This window comes from Oncorhynchus nerka, linkage group LG13, assembly GCF_034236695.1.
Source record: "Oncorhynchus nerka isolate Pitt River linkage group LG13, Oner_Uvic_2.0, whole genome shotgun sequence".
Classification (NCBI taxonomy): Eukaryota; Metazoa; Chordata; class Actinopteri; order Salmoniformes; family Salmonidae; genus Oncorhynchus; species Oncorhynchus nerka.
This window is the reverse complement of record NC_088408.1, coordinates 90,878,425-90,899,843: the sequence shown is the minus strand read 5'-3', so window position 1 is coordinate 90,899,843 and position 21,419 is coordinate 90,878,425. Positions and strand designations below refer to the sequence as shown.

General features: G+C 44.8%; 1 protein-coding gene across 1 annotated transcript in view; it reads left to right on the top strand.

The window, feature by feature from the left end:
- The first annotated feature begins 9,651 nt into the window (after window positions 1–9,651).
- The window catches only part of LOC115117088 (serine/threonine-protein kinase TAO3-like), an 82,686-nt gene continuing 70,918 nt past the window's right edge, over window positions 9,652–21,419 (top strand). The window contains exons 1-6 of the mRNA XM_065026820.1: window positions 9,652–9,888; window positions 15,063–15,134; window positions 15,612–15,713; window positions 16,276–16,321; window positions 19,513–19,609; window positions 20,131–20,244. Coding sequence (XP_064882892.1) covers window positions 9,757–9,888; window positions 15,063–15,134; window positions 15,612–15,713; window positions 16,276–16,321; window positions 19,513–19,609; window positions 20,131–20,244 — 563 coding nt within the window. The 5' untranslated portion in view covers window positions 9,652–9,756. The remainder of the gene's footprint in view (window positions 9,889–15,062; window positions 15,135–15,611; window positions 15,714–16,275; window positions 16,322–19,512; window positions 19,610–20,130; window positions 20,245–21,419) is intronic.

Below are 21,419 nucleotides of genomic sequence, written 5' to 3'. Positions count from 1 at the left end.
AAGTCATAAACAGCGCAATGCTTGATGCACAACGAAGAGCTACTGGCAAAACGCTCTAAAGTGCTGTTTGAATGAATGTTTATGCGGCTGCTTCTGCCTACCACCGCTCAGTCAGATACTTAGAAATTTGTATGCTTGTATGCTCAGTCAGATTATATGCAACGCAGGACACGCTAGATAATATCTAGTAATATCATCAACCATGTGTAGTTAACTAGTGATTATGATTGATTGTTTTTTATAAGTTTAATGCTAGCTAGCAACTTACATTGGCTTACTGCATTCGCGTAACAGGCAGTCTCCTTGTGGAGTGCAACGAGAGAGAGGCAGGTCGTTATTGCGTTGAACAAGTTAACTGTAAGGTTGTAAGGTGAAAATCTGTCGTTCTGCCCCTGAATGAGGCAGTTAACCCACCATTCCTAGGCCGTCATTGAAAATAAGAATGTGTTCTTAACTGACTTGCCTAGTTAAATAAAGGTATAAATTAAAAAATAAATTACCTGCTGTATTGTGGCAGGGTGGAAGTCTTTTCGTGGTAGCAGGGTGGAGATAACCACTTGTGCGTTGGGGGAAGTAGAAGAAGCTTTTTCAATATCTACCTTCAGTGCTGTGGCCACCCTTTCCTGCTGTGCTCTCAGGTCATTTGTGCCTGTGTGTATTATTATGTGGCTAGGTGAACCTAGTTGGTCCTCAGACAGAAGGTCTAGGGTGTTACGTTCCCCAGTTTGTGTTGTAGTGTGTGTTTGTGCATGTGTTTATTTCAGGAAATGGCTTCCGGAAATCCTTCAAACAGCTGATTGGTCGACTCCAGGGCTAATTGGAGAGCTGACTCCGCCCCCTCGTCAAGACGCAGCTGTCTCCAATTACCCATTCCCTCAGACGCTATATAAAAGCCAGTGTTCTGTTCAGGAGAGAGATCTTTTTGTAGAGAGATTTTCTGAGATCTTTTTGTAGAGAGATTTTGCTAGAGATTTTGATAGAGGTTGATTTTGCTGAGAGTTGGTATATTTAATGAGTTTGTTGCTCAGATAGAGCTTATTTGATGTCGTTTGTTAGTTTGTTTGAAAATTGTTTAATATTCTGTTTCATTTGTTCCCAGGGGGAGAAGGGGAAGGCACCTTGGGAGTGCTTAGGCAAGAGGCCCGCGGGCATACATATACCCGTAGCATATTCGCTGTCTAGGCACACTAGGTAAGACCTGGGCGGACCACCCCCTGTATTTTGGTTAGGGCACCAGGTGGTGCTAAATTAGGTAAGTAGTGGGTAGGCAGGTAAGATAGGAGAGGGGGGCTTTGAAATTTACTTTCTTTGCTTTGGTTCCGTCCAGCCCCTTTTCCCCATATTACCGTGTAAAGGAATAAAGTCCTTGTAAACGGTACCACATTCTGTCTGTTGTCATCCTTACTCGCACCTACAGTCCATACCTTTTTCACTTCACGGAGAGTTTAGTTGTAGCAGGGTGTCGCGTTCCCTCTTCATAGAGGCGTGCGTAACATAGGGCGCGCTGGGTGTTTGGAAGCAAATCTCTATCTCCGACCCTCCATCCTTCTATCTATCTCCGACCCTCTATCCTTCTATCTATCTCTGACCCTCTATCCTTCTATCTATCCCTGACCCATCTCTCTCTCTCTCTCTCTCATCTCTTTATTCTCTTAATTTCTCTGTTCATTCTCATCTCTCTCACTCAACCTCTATTCTCTCCCTCCCCAACCCTCTCTCTCTGTTCTTTTATCTGGTGTAAACTGTGTATTCAGATTGAGTGGTGTGTGGGGGAGTGGAGACAGACTGGGATGATGCAATGAAGAGGGAGACACACACACACACACACATCAAATCAAATCAAATTTTATTTGTCACATACACATGGTTAGCAGATGTTAATGCGAGTGTAGCGAAATGCTTGTGCTTCTAGTTCCGACAATGCAGTGATAACCAACAAGTAATCTAACTAACAATTCCAAAACTACTGTCTTATACACAGTGTAAGGGGATAAGGAATATGTACATAAGGATATATGAATGAGTGATGGTACAGAGCAGCATACAGTAGATGGTATCGAGTACAGTATATACATATGAGATGAGTATGTAGACAAAGTAAACAAAGTGGCATAGTTAAAGTGGCTAGTGACATAAGAATGCAGTCGATGATCTAGAGTACAGTATATACATATGCATATGAGATGAATAATGTAGGGTAAAAAGTAAGATTATATAAGGTAGCATTGTTTAAAGTGGCTAGTGATATATTTACATCATTTCCCATCAATTCCCATTATTAAAGTGGCTGGAGTTGGGTCAGTGTCAATGACAGTGTTTGGCAGCAGCCACTCAATGTTAGTGGTGGCTGTTTAACAGTCTGATGGCCTTGAGATAGAAGCTGTTTTTCAGTCTCTCGGTCCCAGCTTTGATGCACCTGTACTGACCTCGCCTTCTGGATGATAGCGGGGTGAACAGGCAGTGGTTCGGTGGTTGATGTCCTTGATGATCTTTATGGCCTTCCTGTAACATCGGGTGGTGTAGGTGTCCTGGAGGGCAGGTAGTTTGGTGATGCGTTGTGCAGACCTCACTACCCTCTGGAGAGCCTTACGGTTGAGGGCGGAGCAGTTGCCGTACCAGGCGGTGATACAGCCCGCCAGGATGCTCTCGATTGTGCATCTGTAGAAGTTTGTGAGTGCTTTTGGTGACAAGCCGAATTTCTTCAGCCTCCTGAGGTTGAAGAGGCGCTGCTGCGCCTTCTTCACGACGCTGTCAGTGTGAGTGGACCAATTCAGTTTGTCTGTGATGTGTATGCCGAGGAACTTAAAACTTGCTACCCTCTCCACTACTGATCCATCGATGTGGATAGGGGGTGTTCCCTGCTGTTTCCCCATGAAGTCCACAATCATCTCCTTAGTTTTGTTGACGTTGAGTGTGAGGTTATTTTCCTGACACCACACTCCGAGGGCCCTCACCTCCTCCCTGTAGGCCGTCTCGTCGTTGTTGGTAATCAAGCCTACCACTGTTGTGTCGTCCGCAAACTTGATGATTGAGTTGGAGGCGTGCATGGCCACGCAGTCGTGGGTGAACAGGGAGTACAGGAGAGGGCTCAGAACGCACCCTTCTTGTGGGGCCCCGTGTTGAGGATCAGCGGGGAGGAGATGTTGTTGCCTACCCTCACCACCTGTGGGCGGCCCGTCAGGAAGTCCAGTACCCAGTTGCACAGGGCGGGGTCGAGACCCAGGGTCTCGAGCTTGATGACGAGCTTGGAGGGTACTATGGTATTGAATGCGGAGCTGTAGTCGATGGAACAGCATTCTCACATAGGTATTCCTCTTGTCCAGTTGGGTTAGGGCAGTGTGCAGTGTGGTTGAGATTGCATCGTCTGTGGACCTATTTGGGCGGTAAGCAAATTGGAGTGGGTCTAGGGTGTCAGGTAGGGTGGAGGTGATATGGTCCTTGACAAGTCTCTCAAAGCACTTCATGATGACGGAAGTGAGTGCTACGGGGCGGTAGTCGTTTAGCTCAGTTACCTTAGCTTTCTTGGGAACAGGAACAATGGTGGCCCTCTTGAAGCATGTGGGAACAGCAGACTGGTATAGGGATTGATTGAATATGTCCGTAAACACACTGGCCAGCTGGTCTGCATGCTCTGAGGGCGCGCGGGGGGATGCCGTCTGGGCCTGCAGCCTTGCGAGGGTTAACACGTTTAAATGTCTTACTCACCTCGGCTGCAGTGAAGGAGAGACCACATGTTTTCGTTGCAGGCCGTGTCAGTGGCACTGTATTGTCCTCAAAGCGGGCAAAAAAGTTATTTAGTCTGCCTGGGAGCAAGACATCCTGGTCCGTGACTGGGCTGGGTTTCTTCTTGTAGTCCGTGATTGACTGTAGACCCTGCCACATGCCTCTTGTGTCTGAGCCATTGAATTGAGATTCCACTTTGTCTCTGTACTGACGCTTAGCTTGTTTAATAGCCTTGCGGAGGGAATAGCTGCATTGTTTATATTCGGACATATTACCAGACACCTTGCCCTGATTAAAAGCAGTGGTTCGCGCTTTCAGTTTCAGTGCTGCCATCAATCCACGGTTTCTGGTTTGGGAATGTTTTTATCGTTGCTATGGGAACGACATCTTCGACGCACGTTCTAATGAACTTCACACGAATCAGCGTGTCGCGTCAATATTACCATCTGGCTAAAAACATGTCCCAGTCCACGTGATGGAAGCAGTCTTGGAGTGTGGAGTCAGCTTGGTCTGACCAGCGTTGGACAGACCTCAGCGTGGGAGCCTCTTGTTTTAGTTTCTGCCTGTAGGCAGGGATCAGCAAAATGGAGTCGTGGTCAGCTTTTCCGAAGGGGGGCGGGGCAGGGCCTTATATGCGTCGGGAAGTTAGAGTAACAATGATCCAAGGTTTTACCACCCCTGGTTGCGCAATCGATATGCTGGTAAAATTTAGGGAGTCTTGTTTTCAGATTAGTTTTGTTAAAATCCCCAGCTACAATGAATGCAGCCTCCGGATAAATGGTTTCCAGTTTGCAAAGAGTTAAATAAAGTTCGTTCAGAGCCATCGATGTGTCTGCTTGGGGGGGGATATACGGCTGTGATTATAATCGAGGAGAATTCTCTTGGAAGATAATGCGGTCTACATTTGATTGTGAGGAATTCTAAATCAGGTGAACAGAAGGATTTGAGTTCCTGTATGTTTCCTTCATCACACCATGTCTCGTTAGTCATGAGGCATACGCCCCGCCACTCTTCTTACCAGAAAGATGTTTGTTTCTGTCGGAGCGATGCGTGGAGAAACCCGTTGGCTGCACCGCATCGGATAGCGTCTTCCCAGTAAGCCATGTTTCTGTGAAGCAGAGAACGTTGCAGTCTCTGATGTCCCTCTGGAATGCTACCCTTGCTCGGATTTCGTCAACCTTGTTGTCAAGAGACTGGACATTGGCAAGAAGAATGCTGGGGAGTGGTGCGCGATGTGCCCTTTTTCGGAGTCTGACCAGAACACCGCCTCGTTTCCCTCTTTTTCGGAGTCGTTTCCTTGGGTCGCTGCATGCGATCCATTCCGTTGTCCTGTTTGTAAGGCAGAACACCGGATCCGCGTCGCGGAAAACATATTCTTGGTCGTACTGATGGTGAGTTGGCGCTGATCTTATATTCAGTAGTTCTTCTCGACTGTATGTAATGAAACCTAAGATGACCTGGTGTACTAATGTAAGAAATAACACGTAAAAAAACAAAAAACTGCATAGTTTCCTAGGAACGCGAAGCGAGGCGGCCATCTCAGTCGGCGCCGGAAGTAGGAGACTTGAAATGCTTTATATGGATTTGGGGTAAATGGAAACAAAACATGGCTTACACACACACACTGTGTTTTCCCTGTTGGCATACGTCGGAAGGGTCAATGAAGGCTTGTAGTTTATCTATAGCTTACGGGTGTATTTATTGTTCTGTGTCGATAATTTTCTCCAGTCCAGCCAGAGACATGGCATCCAGAACACATGGAGAAATCTTGACCCTGAACTGTGATGAATCTTGATCCTGAACTGTGATAAATTGGCAGTAGTTCTCCCATTACTAACATCAATGGTGGAACCAATTCATGTTTTTTATTTTTATGTTTCAACCCATGTTTATCACGGGTATTACGTAGCAATGATAATGTATGTGAGAACTGAACTTTAGTTAAACACAATGATGGAATACCAAGAGTACAACACAATGTACAGTATTGTAGCTTACACATTAGAACCCCTGTAACCAGGCTTGTCATCCATTATTTATAGGTTATTCACACCGTTTCCTACCAAACGTCAGTGACGTCTGAGGTGTGGTAACCAGCTCAGAGAGGGTCTGCTGCGGCTCAGGAGAAATACCTCAACCACACTACAGTTAGTTAGCATGAGAACATAATGAACTGTCTATGTCATTGTAGAGCTAGATAAGAAGTCAGGCAGGAAGCCAAGTCTGCATGTACCACACAGAACACACCATTGTTCCGAAGGTTCTACATAATCCGTGTCATTCCATGCCTTTCATGTGAAAAAGGAACAAATATGGCCATGCCTTTTTGAACAGTAGATTGTTTGATATGACACATTGTATCTGAAAACAATGAATACCTCTAAGATGAAGCTCATGAGAATTATGATGATGATCATTGTCTGACTGTCTCTGCCTGGCTACACTCGCTGTGTGTGTAGGGTTGAGCGGTATGCAGATGTTCATAGTGTTTCTGTACCATACTGAGGTATATGGTATTACCGGAAGTGCACACAAGGGGCGCTATGTATACTGAACAAAAAATATAAACGCAACAATTTCAAGGATTTGACAGATTTCATATAAGGAAATCAGGCAATTATAAATTAATTAATTAGGCCCTAATCTATGGATTTCACATGACTGGGAATACAGATATGCATCTGTTGATTACAGATACACTATATATACACAAGTATGTGTACACCCCTTCAAATGAGTGGATTAGGCTATTTCAGCCACACACATTGCTGACAGGTGTATAAAATCGAGCACACAACCATGCAAACTCAATAGACAAACATTGGCAGTAGAATGGGCTTACTGAAGAGCTCAGTGACTTTCAATGTGGCACCGTGATAGGATGCCACCTTTCCAGCAAGTCAGTATATCAAATTCCTGCCCTGCTAGCACTGCCCCGGTAAATTGTAAGTCATTTTATTGTGAAGTGGAAACGTCTAGGAGCAACAACAGCTCAGCCGCGAGGTTGTAGGCTACACAAGATCACAGAACGGGACCACCGAGTACTGATGGGCGCAGAAACGGTCTGTCTTCCAACTCACTACCGAGTTCCAAAATGCCTCTCTGGAAGCAACGTCAGCACAAGAACTGTTTGTCTGGAGATTCATGAAAATGGGTTTGGAAACGCCGCCATTGGACTCTGGAGTAATGAATCACACTTCACCTGGATTTGACAGAACCCATGAGAATGCTACCTGCCCCAATGCATACTGCCAACTGTCAGATTTGGTGGAGAAGGAATAAAGATCAGGGGCTATTTTTCATGGTTCAGGCTAGGCCTCTTAACACTACAGCATACATTCTAGATGATTCTGGGCTTCCAACTTTGTGGCAACAGTTTGGGGAAGGCCATTTCCTGTTTCAGTATGACAATGCCCTTGTGCAAAAAGCGAAGTCCATTCAGGAATGTTTTGTCGATCTGTGTGTAAGAACTTGACAGGCCTGCACAGAGCCCTGACCTCAACCCCATCGAACACCTTCGGGATGAATTGGAATGCTGACTGCGAGCCAGGCCTAATCGCCCAACATCAGTGCCCGACCTCACTAATGCTCTTGTGGCTGAATGGAAGCAAGTCCCTTCAGCAATGTTCCAACATCTAGTGGAAAGCCTTCCCAGAAGAGTGGAGTCTGTTATAGCAGCAAAGGGGGACCAACTCCATAATGATGCTCATAATTTTGGAATCGGATGTTCGATGAGCAGGTGTCTACATACATTTGGTCATGTAGTGTACCTTTAAAAAAAAAAAAAAGTAGGGGCCGTGAACCATTCAGTATCTGGTGTGACCACCTTTTGTCTCATGCATAAAGTTGATTAGGCTGTTGATTGTGATGTGGAATGTTTTCCCACTCCTCTTCAATGGCTGTGCAAAGTTGCTGGATATTGGTGGGAACTGGAACACGCTGTCGTACACATCCCAAACATGCTCAATGAACATCTGGTGACATCTGGTGAGTATGCAGGCCATGGAAGAACTGGGACATTATCAGCTTCCAGGAATTGTGTACAGATCCTTGCGACATGGGGCCGTGCATTATCATGCTGAAACATGAGGTGATGGCGGCGGATGAATGGTACGACAATGGGCCTCAGGATCTCGTCACAGTATCTCTGTGCATTCAAATTGCCATTGATAAAAATGCAATTGTGTTCGTTGTCTGTAGCTTATAACTGGCCATACCATAACTCCACTGCCACCATGGGGCACTCTGTTCACAATGCTGACATAAGCAAACCGCTCGCCCACACAACGCCATACACATTATCTGCGGTTGTGAGGCCAGTTGGACATACTGCCAAATTCTCTATAACAATGTTTGTGGACATTCTTGTAATCAACATGCCAATTGCACGCTCCCTCAACTTGAGACATCTGTGTCATCATGTTGTGACAAAACTGCACATTTTAGTGGCCTTTATTGTCCCCCGCACAAGGTGCACCTGTGGAATGATACATTCTGATTAATCAGCTTCTTGATGTGCCACACCTGTCAGGTGGATGGATTATATTGGCAAGCAGAAACTCTCGCTTACAGGAATGTAAACAAATTTGTGCACAACATTTGAGAGAAGTAAGCTTTTTGTGAAAAATTCTGGTATTTTATTTCAGCTCATGGAACATGGGAACACTTTATATGTTGCGTTTAAAAAAAAATTCAGTGTGCACTTTTTTCTACGCACTAAACAATTTAGGCAACGGGAATCTTGATCCAGAAGGGGATTGAATGTCTCGGCTGTAACCAAAAAGCTTGATCTTGACATCTAGCCACTTACAGTGGCTTGTGACAGTAAGTACCCCCTTTGGCATTTTTCCTATTTTGTTGCCTGGAATTAAAATTGATTTTTGGGGGGGGTTGTATAATTTGTTTTAAACAACATGCCTACCACTTTGAAGATGCAAAAAAATAAGACAAAGAAATAAGACAAAAAATCAAAACTTGAGTTTTTGTATGTCCATTACATGAAATCAAAATAAAATCCAATTAAATTACAGATTGTAATGCAACAAAATAGGGAAAACGCAGAGGTGGGTGAATACTTTTGCAAGGCACTGTACTACAGTACTATGAACAGAAAGTTACCAAACCATTTAATGCATAGCTAGAGCCCTGAACTGGATATCATTTGATACATCTTAGATTTCTTATAGTTCTAGTTTATAAGCAGTAGCGTAGCATGGACTCAGGCAGCCTCCGCATAAGTTATTCCCATCACTAAAAAAATACAAAAAATACTATATATCTATATTTAATATTTTTTACGGTATTGGAAATCATATGGTCAGTATTTGGAAATACTCCGGTATACGGTATAAACAGTATATCGCCCAAGCCTACGTGTGTGTGATCACGTGGCCCTCTCTATTCTCTCTCTGTGTGTTTGTGTGTGGAAGTGATGCACCAATGACTCACAGCGAGCGGCTGCAGCTGTCCTCTGTGTGTGTGTGTGTGTGTGTGTGTGTGTGTGTGTGTGTGTGTGTGTGTGTGTGTGTGTGTGTGTGTGTGTGTGTGTCCGTGTGTGTGAGAGTGATTTTCTGCATGGTTGAACAGCAGGACGAGATAGTGAGCATGACCGTCTCCTTCCCTTTCCTCTACCCTGCCAACTGTCCACGTGACCAAAGCACATACGTTAAATGGTGATGAGTAGGATACGGTTGTAGACAGGTGTTGGTACCGAATCAGGTGTTTTGAACTGTGTGTATGTTCCTGCATGTTTATCCTGTAGGTCCTGGTTGGTAAATGTCATCTCGAAACGCTCTATTGTCCATTTAGTTGACAAGTCATGTTGTGAAGTGATCATATGAATACACCAAACTGATACACTACATGTCAGCTGTTTGTTGTGTGTTGGCCTTACTCCCTCTCAAACGTGTACGTTTGTGTTCCGTCCAGGTTGCTATGGTGAATGCGGGGCGCGTGGATGAGGAGGAGGAGCTGCAGTGAGGTGGAACACCGCGGTAACCACGGTACCGTCTAGCACCCACCCGCCCACCCACCATGCCCTCGTCCACGCGGAAGGGTGTGCCAAAGGACCCGGAACAGGCCGACCTCTTCTTCAAAGATGACCCAGAGGAAGTCTTCTGTGACCTCCACGAGATCGGCCATGGCAGCTTCGGGGCTGTCTACTTTGTACGTGAACTGAGATCCTGACGTATACAGGTTCTGGGTGGGAGACGTGCACATCAACTTAGCTCTAGTGCCGCTCCAGGAGGCTAGTAGTGATAAAGTAATAGTAGGGGTTATACTCTTGAAAGAGTAGCATTGGCTCTACTATTACACAGAACTAGCTGCCATGGCTAGAGTATACTCTATTCATTTTGTGGTTGATGTTAGTCTGTGGCTATGTCAGAGTCCAGGGACAAGATCACACACTTTCTCAAGGTTGTCTGATATTAACTCTCTGCTGCCATTTCCGTTAAGTTTCTATGCTGCATTTCTTTATCTGGTTGTCACGAATGACACAAAGCCTTTGATTCTAAAGCAACGCTGGGAGAGAGAGGACGAGTCTGCCAGCACCAATCCCTCCATCCTTCTCCTCCTCATCCCTTCCCTCTACCCCTCTCCTCCCTTCTCTCTACCCCCTTCCCTCTATCCCTCTCCTCCCTTCTCTCCTCCCTTCTCCCTCCTCCCTTCCCTCTACCCCTCTCCTCCCTTCCCTCTACCCCTCTCCTCCCTTCTCTCTCCCCTTTCCCTTTCCCTCTCCCCCTCTCCTCCCTTCTCTCTCCCTCTCCCCCTCTCCTCCCTTCTCTCTCCCCCTTCCCTCTACCCCTCTCCTCCCTTTTCTCTCCCCCTTCCCTCTACCCCTCTCCTCCCTTCCCTCTCCTCCCTTCCCTCTACCCCTCTCCTCCCTTCTCTCTACCCCTCTCCTCCCTTCTCTCTACCCCTCTCCTCCCTTCTCTCTACCCCTCTCCTCCCTTCCCTCTACCCCTCTCCTCCCTTCTCTCTACCCCTCTCCTCCCTTCCCTCTACCCCTCTCCTCCCTTCTCTCTACCCCTCTCCTCCCTTCTCTCTCCTCCCTTCCATCTACCCCTCTCCTCCCTTCCCTCTACCTCCCTTCCATCTACCCCTCTCCTCCCTTCTCTCCTCCCTTCTCTCCTCCCTTCTCTCCCTCTCCTCCCTTCCCTCTACCTCCCTTCCATCTACCCCTCTCCTCCCTTCCCTCTACCCCTCTCCTCCCTTTTCTCTTCTCAACCCTCCATTCACCTCTCCTCCTCCAACTCCTCCTCCATTCACCTCCCCATCCCTCTCCTACTCTCTCCTCCGCATCCCTCTCCTCCCCTCCCCTCCCTCAGCCTCTCTAGATTCAAGGCTGGTGGAGAAAAGGCATACTCGGAAGCCTTTCCTTCTAAGACAGCTGTTTTGTGGGTTATGTGGCGAGGACATCTGGCGATGGATGGGTGGATAGATAGTAGGCCATTACTACTACATAGAATCCAGTCATTTTCACACAAGGCTACAGGACTCAATGTCAGCCTAGCAGTCTGGCTGATATGGCTTACTATAGAGTCCTGGTGCCTTTTTATTGTCCCCCTTGACACTGTTCTTTTGATAGTAGTGCAGGATATTTTACTGGACCTGGGTTGGCAGGCATTTACTGCTCTTCTGAGTCCAGTCATCGACCAGACAAGGCTACAGAAATAGAATTACAACAATGTACTGTTATTTTAAAGCGGCAATCTGAGATTCGAAAAACAACAGAGGTCAATGGCTATGTATTGTTAATTTAAAAGTCCAGAAATGCATGTGCCAATCCCAGATTAACCCTTTTAAGTGTTCCAGTCAAATTGCCGTAGTCTAAATATTTTTTTTTATCCTGTTCTAGTAATGAAATTTTTATGGCAAAAGTACCATGTCACCAAACCCCACTGCGTGAGGATGAGGTGGTCAGTCTGTCTAGCTGATATGGCTGGCTATGATGAAATCCTTGTGCCTTTTATTGTGGTCATTGACACACTTCTCTACCCAGCTGTCTGTGATCCACAAGAATAGTTTATTGTGAGTTTTAGCTAGTTTTACAGGGATTTTGAAATTGAAATTATTGGGCCACCAAACGTTTTTTTCAGGTTACTTCAATCCAAACAGTGTAAAAAATGAATATGCTTTCAGTGTAAACTTCAATGTCTTAAAACAGATATAACATATGGAAAATATTCAGACCCCTTGACCTGTTCCACGTTTTTGTTACATTCGTCTTATTCTAAAATGGATTTGAAAAAATCCTCATCAATCTACACACAATACCCCATCAAGACAAAGTAAAAACTGTTTTTGCTAACTTATTAAAAATTAAAAACGGAAATATCACATTTACGTACGTTTTCAGACCATTTACTCAGTACTTTGTTGAAGCACATTTGGCAGCGATTCCAGTCTGGATTACACCATTGAGTCTTCTTGGATATGATGCTAAAGCTTGGCACACCTGTATTTGGGGAGTTTAAATATTATGGGGTTTTCTGTGTAGATTGCTGAGTATTTAAAAAAAAAAAAAATCCAGTTAAGAATAAAGCTGTAATGTAACAACATGTGGAAAAAGTCAAGGGGTCTGAATACTTTCCAAAGGCACTGTATGTAGAACATCTATCAGAACTAACCATCACCAAAATAAGAGCTAGACAGTCAAGGAGAATTGCAAAGTCCAAAAACAATGAATATAGCAGTATATACACTACTGTTCAAAAGTTTGGGGTCACTTAGAGAAATATCCTTGTTTTTGAAATAAAAACAAGTTTTTAGTTGGTCCATTAATTTTTTATTTTTTATTTTACCCTTATTTAACTAGGCAAGTCAGTAAAGAACAAATTCTTATTTTCAATGACGGCCTAGGAACAGTGGGTTAACTGCCTGTTCAGGGGCAGAACAACAGATTTGTACCTTCTCAGCTCAGGGACTTGAACTTGAAACCTTCCGGTTACTAGTCCAACACTCTAACTACTAGGCTACCCGGCTATACAGTGTAGACATTGTCAATGTTATAAATTACTATTGTAGCTGGAAACGGCAGATTTTTAATGACATTTCTACATAGGCGTACAGAGGCCCATTATCAGCAACCATCTCTCCTGTGTTACAATGGCACGTTGTGTTAGCTAATCCAAGTTTATAATTTTAAAAGGCTAATTGATCATTAGAAAACCCTTTTGCATTTATGTTAGCACAGCTGAAAACTGTTGTCTCATTAAAGAAGCAATCTTTCTTTCAAAACAAGGACATTTGTAAGTGACCCCAACCTTTTGAACGGTAGTGTCATTTAATCTAATGTTTGAGAAAAATAACCACATAAGCCATGGCAAAATGCGAAATTATCTTTAAATCAGCTCCATGGAGAAATGTGTAGAATTGCAGGAATTTGGCTTAAATTCAAATATTTCTCTACACCGCCAAGAGGGGGGCCTCTAAAATGTTCTCTAAAATTCAGCCATGCCGAGGGGCAGAGACAGTAATGCCGTTCTTACTGTGTGTAGATGGGCCACCAGCAGGTTAAGTACTGTACCTAGCTTCTAGCTGAAGAACAGCCTGTTTCCTCTATGCTCATATCTCAACTCGAGGGACTTTCCTGTGATGTTAAAATCTGTACTTTCGTATTTGTTCAGTAACTCCTTAAGTGGAGATGTCAATGAAGAGAGACAGTTGATTATTGTTTCCAGTTTGTTCTCATTTGACCCAGAGTCATCAGTCAGTTTGTTAGGTACACCCATCTAGTACCTGATCGGACCCCCTTTATCCTCCAGAACAGACGGAATTCTTTGGGGCGTGGAAACATTGCTCAAATGGTATCCAGGGACCTAACTTGTGCCAGGAAACCACTCCCCACACCATTACACCATCAAAACCAGCATGTATTGTTGACACCAGGCAGGATGGGGCCATGGACTGATGCTGCTTATGCCAAATCTTGACTCTGCCATCAGCATGACGCAACAAGCACCAGGCAATGTTTTTTCCACTTTTCAATTGTCCAGTGTTGGTGATCATGTGCCCACTGGAGCTGCTTCTTCTTGTTTTTAGCTGATATGAATAAAACCTGGTGTGGTTGTCCTGTGCATAAGCCCATCCGTGACAAGGACCGACGAGTAATGTGTTTCCGAGATGCCGTTCTCCACACCACTGTTGTACTGTGCTGTGATTGACCTGTTTGTGGCTGTTAGCTTGCACGATTATTCCCATTCTCCTTCAACTTCCATCAAGCAGCTGTTTTGTCCCACAGGACTGCCGCTGACTGGATGTTTTTTGTTTTGTCGCTCTATTCTCAGTAGATCCTAGACACTGTGGAAAAGCACTGGAGGCTACTGGCACTGGTTTGTCTGGCACCAACCATCATACCACGCACAAAGTCACTTAGTTCACTCATTTTTCCCATTTTAACTTTCAGTCAAACAGTTACTGAATGCCTGTCTACTTGCTTTATATAGCAAGCCACGGTCATGTGACTGTCTTTAGGAGCAAACCATTTTTTTTAATGGGGGTGGTGTACCTAATAAACTGGCTTCTAACTGTATAAAGATGTATCACTATAATTTGACCCATTTGTACCAGCTTTTAGACTCCAACTGGATGCTAGCCAGCTGTCTATGTTTCAAATACTTATTGAATTGAATGTCAAGTGCTCCACTTGGTTTTGCAAATGAATTGACTCTGGCAAGGACTATTCACTTACTACTAGTAATTTACTAAATGTGAACTGCAGCACAATCTGGTTAACAAATGATGGTCGTTCCTAGTGGGTTTTAGTACTGATGACGGCTCTATAAAAGATGAGCCCATATCCGGTATTCATACCACTGTGGTGTATTTATATAGAGGTGCCTGTTCTCACATCCACCCTCCCATTCCTCTCTCTCTCTCTCTCTCTGTCTCTGTCTCTCTCTCTCTGTCTCTCTGTATCTCTCTCTCTCGTCTGTCTGTCTGTCTGTCTGTCTGTCTGTCTGTCTGTCTGTCTGTCTGTCTGTCTGTCTGTCTGTCTGTCTGTCTGTCTGTCTGTCTGTCTGTCTGTCTGTCTGTCTGTCTGTCTGTCTCTGTCTGTCTGTCTGTCTGTCTGTCTCTCTCTCTGTCTGTCTGTCTGTCTGTCTGTCTGTCTGTCTGTCTGTCTGTCTGTCTGTCTGTCTGTCTGTCTGTCTGTCTGTCTGTCTGTCTGTCTGTCTGTCTGTCTCTCTCTGTCTGTCTCTGTCTGTCTCTGTCTCTGTCTCTGTCTCTGTCTCTATGTGTGTCTCTGTCTCGAGCTCTCGTCCTCACTCACACCCCCCATCTCTCTCTCTCTCTCTGTCTCGTTCTCACTCACACCCTCCCTTGTCTCTCTCCTACAGGCCAGAAACTCCTACTCCAAAGAGGTGGTGGCCATCAAGAAGATGTCCTACAATGGCAAACAGACCACCGAGGTGAGAGTACAACTCCAACACACATTAAAGTCACTCATTGACTGCTATCCTGGCCAAACCAACCAGCCAACTCACTCTGAAGTCACTCACTGACTGCTATACTGGCCAAACCGAGTCACTCAGTGTGTCCACTATAACAGTCACACCTAAGGTTAAACATTCCCTGGCCAGCTCTCACTCGCTCAGAAGTCACTCTGACCACAGATGGTCACGTCTCACTTTAAACTCAAACTAGAATGGTCATGCCTCAGGCTTTGAAACGGCACTAACTTACTTGGAACTCATTCCCACTGTCTGCTTTATCAGTCACATATCAGGCATTGTAACAGAGGTTCAACATTCCCTGTGATCCACCAGGCCTTGTGTTGACATTTATGTTAGGATTGGGGTCAAAGGTTAGGTTCAAACTCCTCTCTTGTGTAATAGTAACTGACCTATCCATAAACTCTCTCTCCCTCTCCTTCCTTTTCTCCTCAGAAATGGCAGGACATCATCAAGGAGGTCAAGTTTTTGGAGCAGCTGCACCACCCAAACACCATTGAGTATAAAGGCTGCTACTTGAAAGATAACACTGCCTGGGTCAGTGGACTGTGGCAGAGCTGCATCAATTTCAATTCAGTTCTAAAGGCTTTATTAGCATGGGAAACATATGTTGACATTGCCAAAGCAAGTGAAATAGATCATAAACAACAAAATTGAACAGTAAACATTGCACTCACAAAATAGAGACATTTCAAATGTCATATTATGTCTCTATACAGTGTTGTAATGATGTGCAAATGGTTAAAGTACAAAAGGAAAATAAATAAACATAAATATGGGTTTTATTTACAATGGTGTTTGTTCTTCACCGATTGGCCTTTTCTTGTGGCAATAGGTCACAAATCTTGCTGCTGTGATGGCACACTGTGGTATTTCATCCAGTAGATATGGGAGTTGGGTCTGTGTTATCTGAGTGAAATATGTGTCTTTAATATGGTCATACATTGGGGAGGAGGTTAGGAAGTGCAGCTCAGTTTCCACCTCATTTTGTGGGCAGGCTCTCTCTCTTTCTCTCCACCATTCTTTCACACATTGTCTCTCTTCACTCTTTCAATTTTATGTTATAAACTTCTGACCTTTTTCTCTCTGTCTCTTCCAGCTGGTGATGGAGTACTGCCTAGGCTCCGCATCAGATTTACTAGAGGGTGAGTAGTACACACACACACAGCTCATCCAAAGAACATTTTTGGCTACAAAATCCAAACACAACAAAAATAGCTGGATGCTTTCGGAGCATGTGCTCAATGAATCTATTAACCTGTTGTAACTCCCACCTATCGTTGTCATCATCTGACACTAATTAGCATAACAACATAAATATAAATATTACTAGAAAATATTCCTATTCATGAAATCACAAGTGAAATATATTGAAACACAGCTTAGCCTTTTGTTAATCAACCTCTTATCTCAGATTTTGAAAATATGCTTTACAGCCAAAGCAAGACAAGCATTTGTATAAGTTTATCGATAGCCTAGCATAGCATTATGTCCAGCTAGCAATAGGCAATTTGGTCACGAAAATCAGAAAAGCAATCAAATTATATAGTTTACCTTTGATGAGCTTCGGATGTTTTCACTCACGAGGCTCCCAGTTAGATAGCAAATGTTCCTTTTTTCCAAAAATATTATTTTTGTAGGCGAAATAGCTCCGTTTGTTCTTCACGTTTGGCTGAGAAATCGACCGGAAATTGCGGTCACGAAATTCCAAGTTAGCTCCATAATATCGACAGAAACATGGCAAACGTTGTTTATAATCAATCCTCAAGGTGTTTTTCAAATATCTATTTGATAATATATCAACTGGGACAGTTGACTTTTCAGTAGGACCGAGAGGAAAAATGGCTACCTCTGTAATTTACGCAAGAATCACTCTGAGAGCCATCAGGTGACCACTTACGCAATATAGTCGCTTGCGCTCATTCTTCAACATAAATGGTAGAAACTACGTCAAAATGCTGTAGACACCTTGGGGAATACGTAGAAAAAGGAATCTGGTTGATAGCCCATTCACTGCTCAATAGGGACGCATTGGAACGCAGAGCTTTCAAAACATGAGTCACTTCCGGGTTAGATTTTTCTCAGGCTTTCGCTTGCAATATCAGTTCTGTTATACTCACAGACAATATTTTTACAGTTTTGGAAACTTTAGAGTGTTTCCTATCCTAAGCTGTCAATTATATGCATATTCTAGCATCTTGTCCTGACAAAATAGCCTGTTTACTCTGGGAACGTTATTTTTCCAAAAATGAAAATACTGCCCCCTAGTTACAAGAAGTTTAATGATTCAACATTCATGGTTAGAGATGAGCCTTTTCTCTAACCTCTCCACTCAATATTCCACTATGAATGTTCCTGTTCAGTCTCCCAACATTCCTGACCTTGCTCCGACTCGTGCGTGTGTGTGCGTGTGTGTGCGTGTGTGTGCGTGTGTGTGTGTGTGTGTGTGTGTGTGTGTGTGTGTGTGTGTGTATAATAAATGTCCCTTTTTCAGGACCCTGTCTTTCAAAGATAATTCGTAAAAATCCTAATAACTTCACAGATCTTCATTGTAAAGGGTTTAAACACTGTTTCCCATACTTGTTCAATGAACCATAAACATTTAATGAACATGCACCTGTGGAACGGTCGTTAAGACACTAACAGCTTTACTCAATTAATGTCACAGTTATGAAAACTTAGGACACTAAAAAGGCCTTTCTACTGACTCTGAAAAACACCAAAAGAAAGATGCCCAGGGTCCCTACTCATCTGCGTGAACATGCCTTAGGCACGCTGCAAGGAGGCATGAGGACTGCAGATGTGGCCAGGGCAATAAATTGCAATGTCCGTACTGTGAGACGCCTAAGACAGCACTACAGGAAGACAGGACGGACAGCTGATTGTCCTGGCAGTGGCAGACCACATGTAACAACACCTGCACAGGATTGGTACATCCAAACATCACACCTGCGGGACAGGCACAGGATGGCAACAACATCTGCCCGAGTTACATCAGGAATGCACAGTCCCTCCATCAGTGCTCAGACTATCTGCAATAGGCTGAGAGAGGCTGGACTGAGGGCTTGTAGGCCTGTTGTAAAGACAGGTCCTCACCAGACATCACCGACAACAACGTCAGTGCTCTTCACTGACGAGTCGTGGTTTTGTCTCACCAGGGTGATGGTCAGATTCACGTTTATCTTACAAGGAATGAGCGTTACACCAAGGCCTGTACTCTGGAGGGGGATCGATTTGCAGGTGGAGGGTCCGTCATGGTCTGGGGGCGGTGTGTCACCGCATCATCGGACTGAGCTTGTTGTCATTGCAGGCAATCTCAACGCTGTGTGTTACAGGGAAGACATCCTCCTCCCTCATGTGGTACCCTTCCTGCAGGCTCATCCTGACATGACCCTCCAGCATGACAATGCCACCAGCCATACTGCTCGTTCTGTGCGGGATTTCCTGCAAGACAGGAATGTCAGTGTTCTGCCATGGCCAGCAAAGAGCCAGGATCTCAATCCCATTGAGCACATCTGGGACCTGTTGGATCGGAGGGTGAGGGCTAGGGCCATTCCCTCAAGAAATGTCCGGGAACTTGCAGGTGCCTTGGTGGAACAGTGGGGTAACATCTCACAGCAAGAACTGGCAAATCTGGTGCAGTCCATGAGGAGGAGATGCACTGCAGTACTTAATGCAGCTGGTGGCCACACCAGATACTGACTGATACTTTTGATTTGACCCCATCTTTGTTCAGGGACACATTATTCAATTTCTGTTAGTCACATGTCTGTAGAACTTGTTCAGTTTGTCTGTTGATTCTTGTTATGTTCATATAAATATTTACACATGTTAAAAATAAACACAGTTGACAGTGAGAGGACGTTTCTTTTTTTGCTGAGTTTATATATATATATATATATATATATATCTCTATATAGCACTTGTGTTTGTGTCCCATCCTGGCTGTCATGGATATCATTTTAAACACCCATGGTGGTGTGTGTGTGTGAAGTGCTGTTGAAAGTTCTCCACTGTAGTTCCACTTTGCCATTTGACTCCTTGGCAAGGCTTCGCTCCACTAGCCTGGTTCCAGATATGTTTGCTCTGTCTTAACACCTGTCTATAGTCATTGCATTAGCAAGACGGCACAAACAGATCTGGGACCAGGCTATAGTTTTACCAGAGCCCTGAATGTGTTTTATAACCCCAATATCCCAACCCTTTACCCAATAGGCAGATGCTGTTGGGGTTGTTTGTGGCTGTGTGTAAATCAGGAAGGGCAGATTACTGTACCCTGTGTCTCTAGATAGCTCTGACGGTTTCCCCTTCTGGTTTATTTTTCTATCCTCTCTAGTTCATAAGAAACCGCTCCAAGAGGTTGAAATTGCTGCCATAACCCATGGTGCCTTGCAGGGACTGGCTTACCTACATTCCCGTAATATGATTCACAGGTGAGTGGTCGGTCGGGTCTACCTGTCTGTTTTTTATAGGATAGGCATCCACTATTGCAGTAGTAATTCCCAAGCCCTAAATTCTCTGGCAAGCATTGTTTTACTACACTGATTAAAATGTTCAAAGTTGAGGACAAAATGTCTTAAATAAAAATGATTCCCTACAGAATTTCATAAATTAATTGTAAGGTTTTATGCCTCAAAAGTAGACTTTACAAGTGTTCTCTCACTGTTTTCTGTGCTCAAGGACATGTCTTTATTAATAATCTGGAGTTGTTATTCACAACGTTTCAACCACATTCTTCCTGGAGTTGAGCTCCTGTCATCTGCTTTTTGGATATATATCATAGATAAATAAATAACAAAGAAAGAGAAGTATACTACAAACATATTGTAACACTTTACGGTGTCCGTCTTTATTTGTGCATTCATAAATCCTTTATAAAGGCTACATAATGTGTCATAATAATATCCCACCACCCTGACCATGTTGTCCCTTCTCTCTTCCTCGCGCTCTCTAGAGATGTAAAAGCTGGAAACATCCTGCTAACAGAGCCTGGCCTGGTCAAACTGGCAGACTTCGGCTCTGCCTCTATAGCTTCTCCTGCCAACTCCTTCGTAGGAACACCTTACTGGTCAGTACCTAATACAACACTAACACCTTACTGGTCAGTACCACCACCACAACACTAACACCTGACTGGTCAGTACCACCACCACCACTAACACCTGACTGGTCAGTACCACCGCTAATACCTGACTGGTCAGTACCACCACCACCACTAACACCTGACTGGTCAGTACCACCACCACCACTAACACCTTACTGGTCAGTACCACCGCTAACACCTGACTGGTCAGTACCACCACCACCACTAACACCTGAATGGTCAGTACCACCACCACCACTAACACCTGACTGGTCAGTACCACCGCTAACACCTGACTGGTCAGTACCACCACCACCACTAACACCTGATTGGTCAGTACCACCACTGACACCTGATTGGTCAGTACCACCACCACCGCTGACACCTGATTGGTCAGTACCACCACCACCACTAACATCTGACTGGTCAGTACCACCGCCACCACTAACACCTGACTGGTCAGTACCTAACACAACACTAACACCTGACTGGTCAGTACCACAACACTAACACCTGACTGATCAGTACCTAACACAACACTAACACCTGACTGATCAGTACCACCACCACCACTAACACCTTACTGGTCAGTACCACCACCACCACTGACACCTGACTGGTCAGTACCACCACCACCACTAACACCTGACTGGTCAGTACCACCGCTAACACCTGACTGGTCAGTACCACCACCACCGCTAACACCTGACTGATCAGTACCACCACCACCACTGACACCTGACTGGTCAGTACCACCACTAACACCTGACTGGTCAGTACCACCGCTAACACCTGACTGGTCAGTACCACCACCACCACTAACACCTGACTGGTCAGTACCACCGCTAACACCTGACTGGTCAGTACCACCGCTAACACCTGACTGGTCAGTACCACCGCTAACACCTGACTGGTCAGTACCACCACCACCACTAACACCTGACTGGTCAGTACCACCGCTAACACCTGACTGGTCAGTACCACCGCTAACACCTGACTGGTCAGTACCACCACTAACACCTGACTGGTCAGTACCACCACCACCACTAACACCTGACTGGTCAGTACCACCGCTAACACCTGACTGGTCAGTACCACCACCACTAACACCTGACTGGTCAGTACCACCGCTAACACCTGACTGGTCAGTACCACCACCA